The sequence below is a fragment of the Gaeumannomyces tritici genome (genome assembly GCF_000145635.1).
Source record: "Gaeumannomyces tritici R3-111a-1 unplaced genomic scaffold supercont2.104, whole genome shotgun sequence".
Lineage (NCBI taxonomy): Eukaryota > Fungi > Ascomycota > Sordariomycetes > Magnaporthales > Magnaporthaceae > Gaeumannomyces > Gaeumannomyces tritici.
In genome coordinates, this window is record NW_008804648.1 from 1 (window position 1) to 10,164 (window position 10,164).

Genomic DNA, 10,164 nt, shown 5'->3' on the forward strand with positions numbered 1-10,164 from the left:
GTCTGCCGGCACCTTATCGATTAAGGCCCGTCCGCCCGCGTCATCGCTACGCGGAAGCCCGAGCCTCGTCCGAGAGGGGAAGCTGTGGATTAGGTAATGCAGCAAAGTTCCAAGCTGCGAGATGTTCCGGGCGTCACATGACATGGATGCCGAATTAGCACGGGTCCGGTAAAACCTCAATCAAGATCCCTCAGCCAAGGTCCCCCAAGCTCTCGCCCGAACCCATCGTCCCGGTTGACAAACACCATCTCCGCTCATCACAAAAATGGCGTCCCGCTTGGCCAGAACCGCGCTCGGTAAGCTCGCCCCCGCGTCGTGGATGTGGTCAATGGCCTCAATTGGCCGAGGCGCCCGAGGGGTTTTCGCCCATGGACCGTGAAAGGCCTCGAGCCCGCAGCCAGACCCGAGCCAGTGCAAATTTCGCTCACACTCCCGCCGCCGCAGGGGCTGCCCGCCTCCGACCCGCCGCCCTCGCCCAGCAGCGAGCGGCCCTGCCCGCGCTGACGTCGCTCACCACCACGCGCGCCTCGTCCAACGTGCCCGCCGAGGACCCCAAGGCCAAGGCCCAGTCGCTCATGGACGCCATCCCCGGCAACTCGCTGGTGTCCAAGTCGGCCATCCTCTCGTCCGCCGCCGCCCTCTCGGTCTACGCCCTCTCCAACGAGTACTACGTCGTCAACGAGGAGACCGTCGTGGCCTTCTGCCTACTCAGCGTTTGGGGCGCCGTCATCAAGTACGGCGGCCCCATGTACAGCGAGTGGGCCGACGCCCAGGCCGAGAGGGTCAAGGGCATCCTGAACGCGGCCCGCGCCGACCACACCCAGGCCGTCAAGAACCGCATCGGCAACGTCCAGCAGATGGCGAGCGTCGTTGACATAACCAAGTCGCTGTTTACCGTCTCCAAGGTACGGAATGCTAGGGCGCGTCGGCTGTGGCCGCCATGTATGCTGCACTTTACTGACTCGATTATTTGTCACCCCCTCCCTGCAGGAGACCGCCCAGCTTGAGGCCCAGGCCTACGAGCTCGAGCAGAAGACCGCGCTGGCCGCCGAGGCCAAGACCGTTCTGGACTCGTGGGTCCGCTACGAGGGCCAGGTCAAGCAGCGCGAGCAGAGGGAGCTCGCCGAGTCCATTATCGCCAAGGTCAAGAAGGAGCTTGAGAACCCGAAGGCGCTCGACCGCATTCTCCAGCAGAGCATTTCTGATGTTGAGAGTGAGTTGCCATGCCAAGACACTGCCTCGCTTGCTTTGCGCTGGAAAACAACTAACATTATTTCAATGCGACAGGGATCGTCGCTTCCAAGCAATAGAGGGCCGGAGACCAATAGAACTAAACAAAAGACCCTTCCCTTCCCTTTGTACTCCCTCCCGTGTCGATACACCCTGTGCTATAGTCAATCCATTGATCCTCCGATGCCATGTGCTTGCCATGCTGAACTGCGAGCCCTTTCGCCTCGGCTGAGAAATCCGTTTTGGGGCTGGTGGGATAAAACGAACATTACAGGGGCTGTTGGGACAGATGCTCGCCCATTTGCTTTTATTATGCACTTACAGGAGGCTGGGATACAGGACCACAAAAATTGCGACATTCTCAAGTAACGAAATAGAGCTCATCAATACGACCACGGCCGGTTCTTCAGCCTTTGCGCGTCCTCTGGCTTTCCTTCCATGGGCCAGTCGACCTCCTCTGGGTTGATGTACCAAGACGGGTCGCCCTCGGTCTCGGTGGTGCTCCAGCCGTTGCCCAGCCAGCGGAGCATGTTGCTACTCGTGTCGTTGCTCTCAAAGACAAAGTCCTCCCACCGCGGCGACCGCAGCGCCTCGAGCGCGTGCAGCGTCGAGCCGGGCCACAGGGCGACGACGGGCCCCCTGCCCCTGTCGGCGCGGTACCAGGATCTGCAGTCCTCGAGGTGGACGGTGCGGCTGAAGTACTCGTCGGCGAACTGGGTGAAGTCGCGCACGCGCTCGGCGCGCGGCTCGACGGTGGCGTAGTCCTCCTTCTGCATCTTGCGCAACACCTTGACGACGTAGTCGCACTCGGCCTCGAGCATCTTGGTCAGGCTGCCGAAGCCGATGGCCGAGTTGGGGCCGAACTGGAGCAGCAGGTTCGGGAACCCGTCGACGGCGAGCGACAGGTAGCTCTCGGGCCGCGCGGACCAGCGCTGCGCCAGCGTGAGGCCACCGCGGCCCACGACGCGGAAGGGCGGCGCGCTCGCGGTGCGGAAGCCCGTCGCGCACACGAGCGCGTCCAGCCCGTCGTGCTCGGCGCCCGAGTCGGCGAGCACCACGCCCGTCTCGGTCACGCGCGCCACGGCCTCGCTCACAAGGGAGACGTTGTCCTCGGTCAGGGCCTCGAGGAAGCCCGGGCCGGGGGTGAGGCGCCGGCATCCGGGCGAGAAGCCGGCGACGACGCGCTCGAACAGCTCGGGCTTCTTGGCCAGGCGCTCCCGCATCAGGGCCGTCATGCCCTCCCGGAAGTCCTGGAGCATCTTGGTGCCTGTCATCAAGGAGTCGTCTGCGTGGAGGGGGAATTTCTGGTTAGGCTGGCATGTTCGCACGAATTGCCCCTTGGGAGGTCACTCACGGATCAGGTTGCCGCCGTCCTCGACTCCTTTGCGGAACTTGAACCATGCCTCGGGATCCTTTGCGAACAGTGCTCGCATCTCCTCAGTAACTGCGTTGGAGAGGTTGCCGGATTAGCTCGGCTCGTATGCCATCATGCAGCGTCGAATAGACAAGGCATTATTGGACACTCACACTCTGTGGTCCCGTTGGTCTTCCCCAGAGCCGCCATGGCGTCGATTCCAAACGACGGCGAAATCCATGTCTTGGATCTCGCGAATACAGTGACGGACACGCCCTCAACGCGCCGGATATTCGGCAGGATCTGGATTGCGCTCGAGCCGTTGCCGATAATTCCGACCTTCTTGTTCTTGAAGTCGTATCTTTTCGCGCGCCCAATGGACCCGTCAGTTCTTCGTTCGTTTTTACCACAAACTCTCTCTCCCTCTCACTCACGGACTGGCAAGAACTTACGTAGTGTCCCAGTCACCAGAATGGAGGAGCTTGCCCTTGAACTTATCCAGGCCCGGTATCTCCGGCCACGCGATGTCGTTCAGCTGGCCCCGGGCGCTGATGAGGATGTCGGTCTCCTCCTTGAAGGTCTCTCCTGTCTGCAGCCGGACGACCTCGATGATCCTGAGGCCGGCGCGAGGTCGGTCAGCATCTGGCGATGTCACCACACGCCATCCAGCGGATCCACTAAAAAAAAGGCAACCTACCATTTCCTCTTGGCCTCGTCCCACACGCACTCCTTCACCTCATGCGACGTCTTGATAAACCTCGTGGCGCCGAACTTTTCTGCCACGCCCTGGAGGTACTCCTGGATTTCCTTGCCTGGGGCGTAAAGGTCCGACCAGTCCTTGTTTGGCGCGAACGTGTACTGGTATGAGTGTGCTTTTTTTGTTGTTGGGTTCTCCCGTCAGGACGCTGTCTTACTCAAGGCCCACTGACAGAAACGTGACCAAGCGGTGCTGTCGGTGACACTTACAGGGTATATCACAGGCGATCCCTGTTTAGCCGAGCTCCGGGGAGGCTTGTGTTAGCGACCAAGCCTTACCGGGCACCCCCGCAAAGGTTTTTTTCTTTCTTCCTTTGCCGAGCCTGGTTGCAAAAGGGAGATGAGAAAAAGAGCAGTCGCACCTGGATACTTGCTTAGCCACCTGCCAGCGTGACGGTTCTTGTCAGCCAAAAGAAAATGCACGCGTGTCACGATCGAGTTTGTGGAAGGGAACTGCCGCCCATCGGGGACGCGACGTCTGGAGTTTTTACTTACCATACACCCCCAATTCCGTCACTCTTCTCATAGACGGCAAGGTCGATGTTCCTGAGCTTCTCCGGAATTCTGGAGATTCGCCATCTTATTAGCGGTACACTCGGGACAAGGCAAAAGCAGTAGAGGTCGGTGGTTTACCTGATGGCGGCGAGGATCCCCGAGAAGCCCGCGCCGATAACCCGCACTTTCAGGGGCCGGAGATTCTCGATCGGAGCCTCCTTGAGGGTGAAGACGGAGGGTCCTTGGCTACCCATGATGGATGTAAAGATTGACGGCCGGATCTAGTAGGTGGATGAAGACGCAGGAAGAGAAAAGTCGCCGGAGGGAAGATCGTCCAGAGTGGGTGGGAAAAGAACGCAAAGATGGCGAGAAACCGCACGTAAGAAAGGAGGGCGGATAAGATAGGGGGTGGTGGTATACAATATAAATCGATCACGCCAATATCTGAGAATCCAACCACCATCGCTATTCCCGGCCACTCTCACGAATGACAGACTTCCATTAAGAAAGCGACGTGAACCCCACGTCGGAGTAAGGAGATGAAAGAGAATAAGAAGAATCACATATGATCCCTCCCCAACCAATCCCGCGAGGGGCCGCCCCAAACGCAGCAGCCAAAGTGGACAGACTGTTTCGTTTCGCCTCCTACCATCTGCAAGGGAAACAAAGGATAAAAACCCACCCAGTAACAGGGGGGTTAAAACTGGAGATCGCAGAGGTTTTGGTGATTTGCGGGGATGTTACGAGACTTCGAGAATTTCTCGTCCTTTAAAAGCTTTTCTCGATTTCTTTCCTTCTTTCACTAACTTCAGCAATAGCAGTGACTTCATGCCACCACGTAACCCCCCCTTCGTTACCCTTGTGATCTCCTGTTTTAACCCCCCTGTTACTGGGTGAGTTTTTATCCTTTGTTTCCCTTGCACATGGTATAGGAAAGTAGGATATCAAACGTTACGACCCGCAGATCCTTCCTAATTAGGCCACGTCCCAACTACATTTTTTCCTATAGAAAAGCCCGCCAAACCGATGTATCGCTACCCTGCTGACCAGACCCATAGCGTAACGTTTAATATCCTACTTTCCCTGTAGGTACCCGACCTCCTCCTCGCATGGGGGTGGTGCCCACGGCCACAGGGCAGAGCACCCGATAGGTAACGGGGAGGGACGGGTTCCTGTCACCCATGGGGGTTTATTTCTCTCGCGAAATGTCGCGAGGATCCCCCCCGGTGAGAGAGCCCACAGCGAGCAAACAAGGCCGGCCACACACCACCACTCAAAAACCTCCCCTCTTCCTTTCGCTTCGCTCGCTGCGGCGGCCCCCCTGGGTCGTGTCGTGCGGGCAGCGTTGCACAAAGCGGAGAGAAGGCCCTCGGTCCCAAGTTGCGTGGTCCCACCAACGGGGGATCCCTCCCGTCATCCTGCCTGGCCCTCTTTGTTTATTTTTTTTCCGAGGGCTGGTCGAGTCATGTTACTGCCCCCCACAGGGCCCAGTGCAGGATAGGGATACCTTCCATCTAAGCTCGTCCTCCTTAGTTGACACGCGACAAAGATGTTGATTGTGATGGATAGCAAGCAACATGGCTCCACAGCGTGGATAGTGTTGGTACTTCCGAGGCCAAACCTGCCCAGCGATCTGATCTTGTTTATGTGGGTAAAAGCGAGCGGGCAGTAACATGCACAGACCTACGGCAATCCCCTTCGGGAAGTGCTCCGCCCGTCTAACTGTGGCACAAGGGGCAGGTGGCAGTGTCGGCCGAGGTGATGGATGTTGGTTTATAGCGCAGCCGGCACTATTTAGCCGACAAGCAGCCGGGCAGGTGCAGCTCAGGGGCAATTGCAACCCTCCTATGATACGTGGACAAAAGTCCTCTTCCTGGCGTTTTGCCCATCCGTCCCGTCGTCCCAGTTCTCGTCGACGTAGTCCTTGACGCTCCGCTCGCGGACCTGCATGCCCACGACCTTGAGCGCCGCAATGTTGTAGCCCATCTCGTCCTTCTGCCGCTTCAGTGCGCGCCTGAGGCTGGATCGGATGCCGTCCAGCGCCGCGCGCATCGTGCGGCTGGCCACGATCTGCCGGTGGTGAGCCCGCAGCATGAAGAAGAGGATGCGGCACGTGAGCGGCGTGTTCATCTCGCGTGACGCAAAGATCTCCAGGAACGTGAACAGCGAAGGCACCGTCGCAAACGGGAGCACTAGTAGCGCGTCGTGCAGCGCCGACGCCTTGATGCGCTGCAGCACCCCCATGACATGCGACTCGGCGCTGATGTCGCCCAGGGCCACGAATATCGGATGGCGTTGTGGTGGTGCGAGGTTGGGGTTTGTGAGCCTCGCGTGGCGCCATTCCGTCACAGTGTTGAGGTCCTGCATCCCTAGCTCTAGAGCCTCTTGTATCCTTTCACCTGCCATGAGCGTCTCGACCGTCTGCTTGGATGCAGCGCCGACCTCGTCGCCCTCTTTATCTTGGTCGTCCTCATCCCGCTCTAACGAGGCCGTAAGCGTGCTCTCGTACAGCTCTTCGATCTCTTTCTCCTTCTCTTCTTCCAGGAAGATCTGCTCGTCGGTCTCTTCCCAGACGCGGATGCTCTTGTCGTGGCTCGCACTGACAATGAATCTGCCACTGCGACTTACTGCAAGAGCCCAGACCTCTCCGTGATGACCATCCAGGCGTTGGACCTGCTCGAATTTGTCGCCGTCCCAGTACTTTATCGACCGGTCCTTGCTGGTGCTGAAAAAGTGATGTCCATTCCCGTCCGAGTTGTGCGGCACAAAAGCCACCTGCAGGATGCTGTCCTGGTGTCCAAACAGCGACTTGTGACAGTCGCCAAAATCGAGACCCCAGATCTTGACATTCTTATCGGCCGAGCTCGTGACGATGAGCTTACTGTCGTACGAGATGTCCATGCTCAGAACCGGGAGCTTGTGGCCGTAGAGGTTCAGGTACAGCTTGAGCGAGTCGGTGAAGAACACCTTAACTGTGCTGTCCAGGAGAGCCACGGCTAGCATCCTGGAGTCTGGGCTATACCTCAGGCTGAGAATATCGTCTGACACCTTGAGTACCCTAGTCTGCACCAGTTTGAGCTTCGGGACGGTCCTTGTGGTGCCGAGAACGGGCTCTTGGATGATCCGGAAGTCCCAGAACTTGGCCGTCTTGTCTGCACTGCCGGTAGCGACTGATCGACCGTCAGGGTGGACGTGTAGTGACCATATCGCACCCTCGTGAGCAGACACGCTGTCTAGCAGGGCCGTAGACGCCACGTCAAACAGCTCGAGCTCTCCGCTTTTTGTACCAACCACCACGACCTTGTCGCCAGGCAGAAAAGCACAGCACAGGGCGTAGCCGCAGTCGAATGTCCGGATGCACGTTTGTGTCCTTATGTTCCAGATTTTCAGGCTTCCGTTGGCGGCAGAGGCCAGCATCCTGTCGTCTGAACTTAAAGCAATCGCTCTGATGTCGGTCCTGTGACCCGGTAGCTCAACCGACAGCGTCCTTGTGTAGTCCTCGGCTTTGCCCTTCGCCTTGCTCTTTTCCCTCAAGGTTGTGATATTCCAAAGTTCGATTTGGTTGTTTGTTGTGCCGACCACGAGCTGTAGATCTTTCGTCCCCTGAGTGATGGCCCAGTCTACAGACCTGGCCTTGCCCGTGGTGCGAACGATGACGTGCTGAACGAAGATATCGGACACGTCAGCTTGAGAGATGTCGTCCTTGTCGTCACCGTCCTCGACTATAGCCACATCGGCATCCTGCTTGACGCCTTGCTTCTCTCGTCGTCTCCTGCGCTTGCGAGCCAGGCTCTTCTTCACTTCGGCCTCTGTCCGCATCCTCCAGACCTCGACGGATTTGTCCACGCCGTGCACAGCAAAATAGCTTTTGCGCGGGTGGAAGCGGACCTCAACTGCACGATCTTTGCCGTTCCGGTGCAGGGTGCCGCGGTCTTGAAGAATTTGGCCCAGCTTGGAGACCTCAACCTGCTTGGTAGAGGTCAGAAGGGTGGGCACATCTATCGACCACACCTTCAACTCTCCATCGTTGCCAGCAGTGACGCAAGCGCTGCAGTCCGGGTTGACCCCGAGGGCCCAGCACTCGCCATTGGTCTGCGTGACATGGGTCTCAACGCAGAATCTCGAAGATAAGTCCCACAGCTTGATGAGGGAGTCTTTGGCCGTTGTCAGGAGGAAACCTTCCGAGCTCTCACTGTCGACCACCATAGCCAGGGAATTGCCGCCATCCTCAAGGTCCTCCGGAGCTGGGGGCTCGGGCTCGACGAATTGCAGTCCGGTGACTTGATCCTTGTGGCCTCGGAGCTTATACTGGCCAACCTCGGCAACAAGATCCCAGACGATGACGTCGGTATCCTTGGAGCCACTCGCGAGTCTAGTGCCGGATTTATCGAATGCGAGGGTTGTAATTGCCGAGCGGTGGCCGTTAAAGCTCACAATAATGGTGGAAATCTTGCTGTCCCATAAGCGGATGCTGCCGTCCTCGTGGCCCACGGCGAAGACATCGGGGTCGGTCTTGCTTTGCGCGAGGGCCGTCACCTGCGCCTTGCACTTCTCGTCCCTCCAGCGTGATAGGAGCTCGCCCTTCTTGACATCCCAGCAGAGAACCTCCTCATTGGCCGCCGTGACAACCTGGCCGGCGCCAGTTCCCTTCGCCTCCTTGGAGAACCATACGATGTTGGAGGTGCTGGAGCTGACAAGGCCGAACGATTTGGAGTGTTCGAATTTCCTAGGGCGAGAGAATTTAGCGAAACTCCAGAAGCAGTAGGGTATGCCAGACTTACAAGTATGATTTCACCATTTTTGCTGCTTCACGCGCACAATATTGGCTGCACTGTCCTGGGAAGTCGACTCAGCTTCTCGCGACGCCGCGATGCGCCGCGCATCAGGAACTTTTTTTTTTGAGCCGATAAGATAAGCAGCGAACTAGCTCGCAGCGGAATCCCTCCCCGGAATCCATGATAGCTTTTGATAGGCTAGAGAACCATGTGTGGGTCTATTCAATGCCTGAGGCATCATGTTGATCCGCACCCCACACGCCCACCTGCATGCCCGCTAGCACATACCATCAATAGCTCAGCGTCGTGGCTGAAAAGGGGTGGATCAATGGAGCAAGCTGATGATGTCGGTCCCAGCAGCCAAGCAGACCGCAACCCCACCATAGCCGCGAGCTGCTGAACAGGACAGGGCGCACCCATCAAGGACCAGACCGAACCAGCTCCAGACCCGACATACCGCCTGTCGGCCACCCGCCACCCGCCAAAATGCTTCTCCTGGACTACCAGAACGTGCTTATCCAGTCGGTCTTGACTGAGCGGTTCTCTGGGTAAGTGTCTGGAGATGATATTCAAGAGCTTACGGCCTTGCCGACTAGGATTAGTACCCTTCTAACGAGTCACCTGTCCATCCAGAGCACCGCCCGTCTCGATCGACCAGACCGTCTCCGATTTCGACGGCGTCATCTTCCACATCTCCACCCCCGAGACCAAGACCAAGATCCTCGTGTCCCTCCAAATAAGATGCTGGAAGGACCTTGTGCAGTATGGCGCCGAGCAGGTCCTGAACCGCGAGTATGGCCAATACGTCGCTCCCCCTGAGCCGGGCTACGACTTTTCCGTCATGGTCGACCTTGAGGACCTGCCCGCCGAACCGGGTTAGTTACCGAGACACGACCCTCGGCCTCGGCCCTCGCCACGCACCGTCACGCACCCATGAATCTGTGCCAGCTAACGAAGGGGTTGGGAGCTGCCATATCGCAGAAGCACGCGAGGAGCTAGTCAAGAAAATCGCCCTCTTGAAGCGCAACGCCATGGCGGCCCCGTTCGAGCATGCGTATGAGGAGCACTACAAGCTCAAGGAGGCCGCGTCCCAGTACACGTCGGAGGAGGCGCCGCAGGGTGTGCGCGAGGGCGGCGAGGTCATGGCAATCCACTACCGCGAGGAGGAGGCCATTTACGTCAAGGCCAGCCACGACCGCGTCACCGTGATCTTCAGCACCATTTTCCGCGAGGAGACGGACCGCATCTACGGGAAGGTCTTTATCCAGGAGTTCGTCGACGCTCGCCGCCGTGCCATCCAGAACGCGCCCCAGGTCCTCTTCCGCAACGACCCGCCTCTCGAGCTGCAGGGCGTCCCCGGTGTGAGGGACTCTGGCAACGGGGACATTGGCTATGTGACATTTGGTTAGTTCGTCTCGTTTTGTTTCTCCGTGGGGAATTCAACCGCTAACAAGGATGTTGCTGCCATACAGTGCTTTTCCCGAGACATTTGACACCCCAACGCATGCCAGATGTTATCTCGCATATCCAGACGTTCCGCGACTACTTCCACTA

General features: G+C 58.2%; 4 protein-coding genes across 4 annotated transcripts; 2 read left to right on the top strand and 2 right to left on the bottom strand.

Annotated features, from left to right (window-relative positions):
- The first annotated feature begins 84 nt into the window (after positions 1–84).
- Positions 85–1,419, top strand: GGTG_14014 (hypothetical protein). Its single transcript, XM_009231940.1, has 4 exons — positions 85–296; positions 445–905; positions 991–1,213; positions 1,288–1,419. Exons 1-4 carry the CDS (start codon positions 266–268, stop codon positions 1,308–1,310), a joined length of 738 nt encoding a protein of 245 aa, XP_009230204.1. The 5' UTR covers positions 85–265; the 3' UTR covers positions 1,311–1,419.
- Positions 1,420–1,613: 194 nt separating this feature from the next.
- GGTG_14015 (hypothetical protein) lies at positions 1,614–4,089 on the bottom strand (the record flags this gene model as incomplete). The annotated part of the gene is made up of 9 exons (XM_009231941.1): positions 1,614–2,515; positions 2,585–2,674; positions 2,758–2,945; positions 3,037–3,198; positions 3,282–3,456; positions 3,551–3,571; positions 3,703–3,722; positions 3,836–3,904; positions 3,974–4,089. 9 exons carry the CDS (start codon positions 4,087–4,089, stop codon positions 1,614–1,616), a joined length of 1,743 nt encoding a protein of 580 aa, XP_009230205.1.
- A 639-nt stretch (positions 4,090–4,728) lies between these two features.
- GGTG_14016 (DOM34-interacting protein 2) lies at positions 4,729–8,735 on the bottom strand. Its single transcript, XM_009231942.1, has 2 exons — positions 8,617–8,735; positions 4,729–8,561 (listed from the first exon to the last, which is right to left on the bottom strand). Exons 1-2 carry the CDS (start codon positions 8,631–8,633, stop codon positions 5,681–5,683), a joined length of 2,898 nt encoding a protein of 965 aa, XP_009230206.1. The 5' UTR covers positions 8,634–8,735; the 3' UTR covers positions 4,729–5,680.
- A 187-nt stretch (positions 8,736–8,922) lies between these two features.
- On the top strand, positions 8,923–10,164 carry GGTG_14017 (ARP2/3 complex 34 kDa subunit; the record flags this gene model as incomplete). The annotated part of the gene is made up of 4 exons (XM_009231943.1): positions 8,923–9,158; positions 9,244–9,485; positions 9,592–10,014; positions 10,083–10,164. Coding segments are annotated over exons 1-4 (809 nt in total), but the record flags the coding sequence as incomplete, so codon positions are not given.

What these genes read in the sequence shown, in the direction of transcription:
- GGTG_14014 (XM_009231940.1), top strand. Translation starts at nt 266, where the DNA reads ATGGCGTCCCGCTTGGCCAGAACCGCGCTCG. An exon ending in CTTGGCCAGAACCGCGCTCG is followed by an intron (nt 297 to 444) that starts GTAAGCTCGCCC and finishes CCGCCGCCGCAG; the next exon opens with GGGCTGCCCGCCTCCGACCC. An exon ending in GAGCATTTCTGATGTTGAGA is followed by an intron (nt 1,214 to 1,287) that starts GTGAGTTGCCAT and finishes TCAATGCGACAG; the next exon opens with GGATCGTCGCTTCCAAGCAA.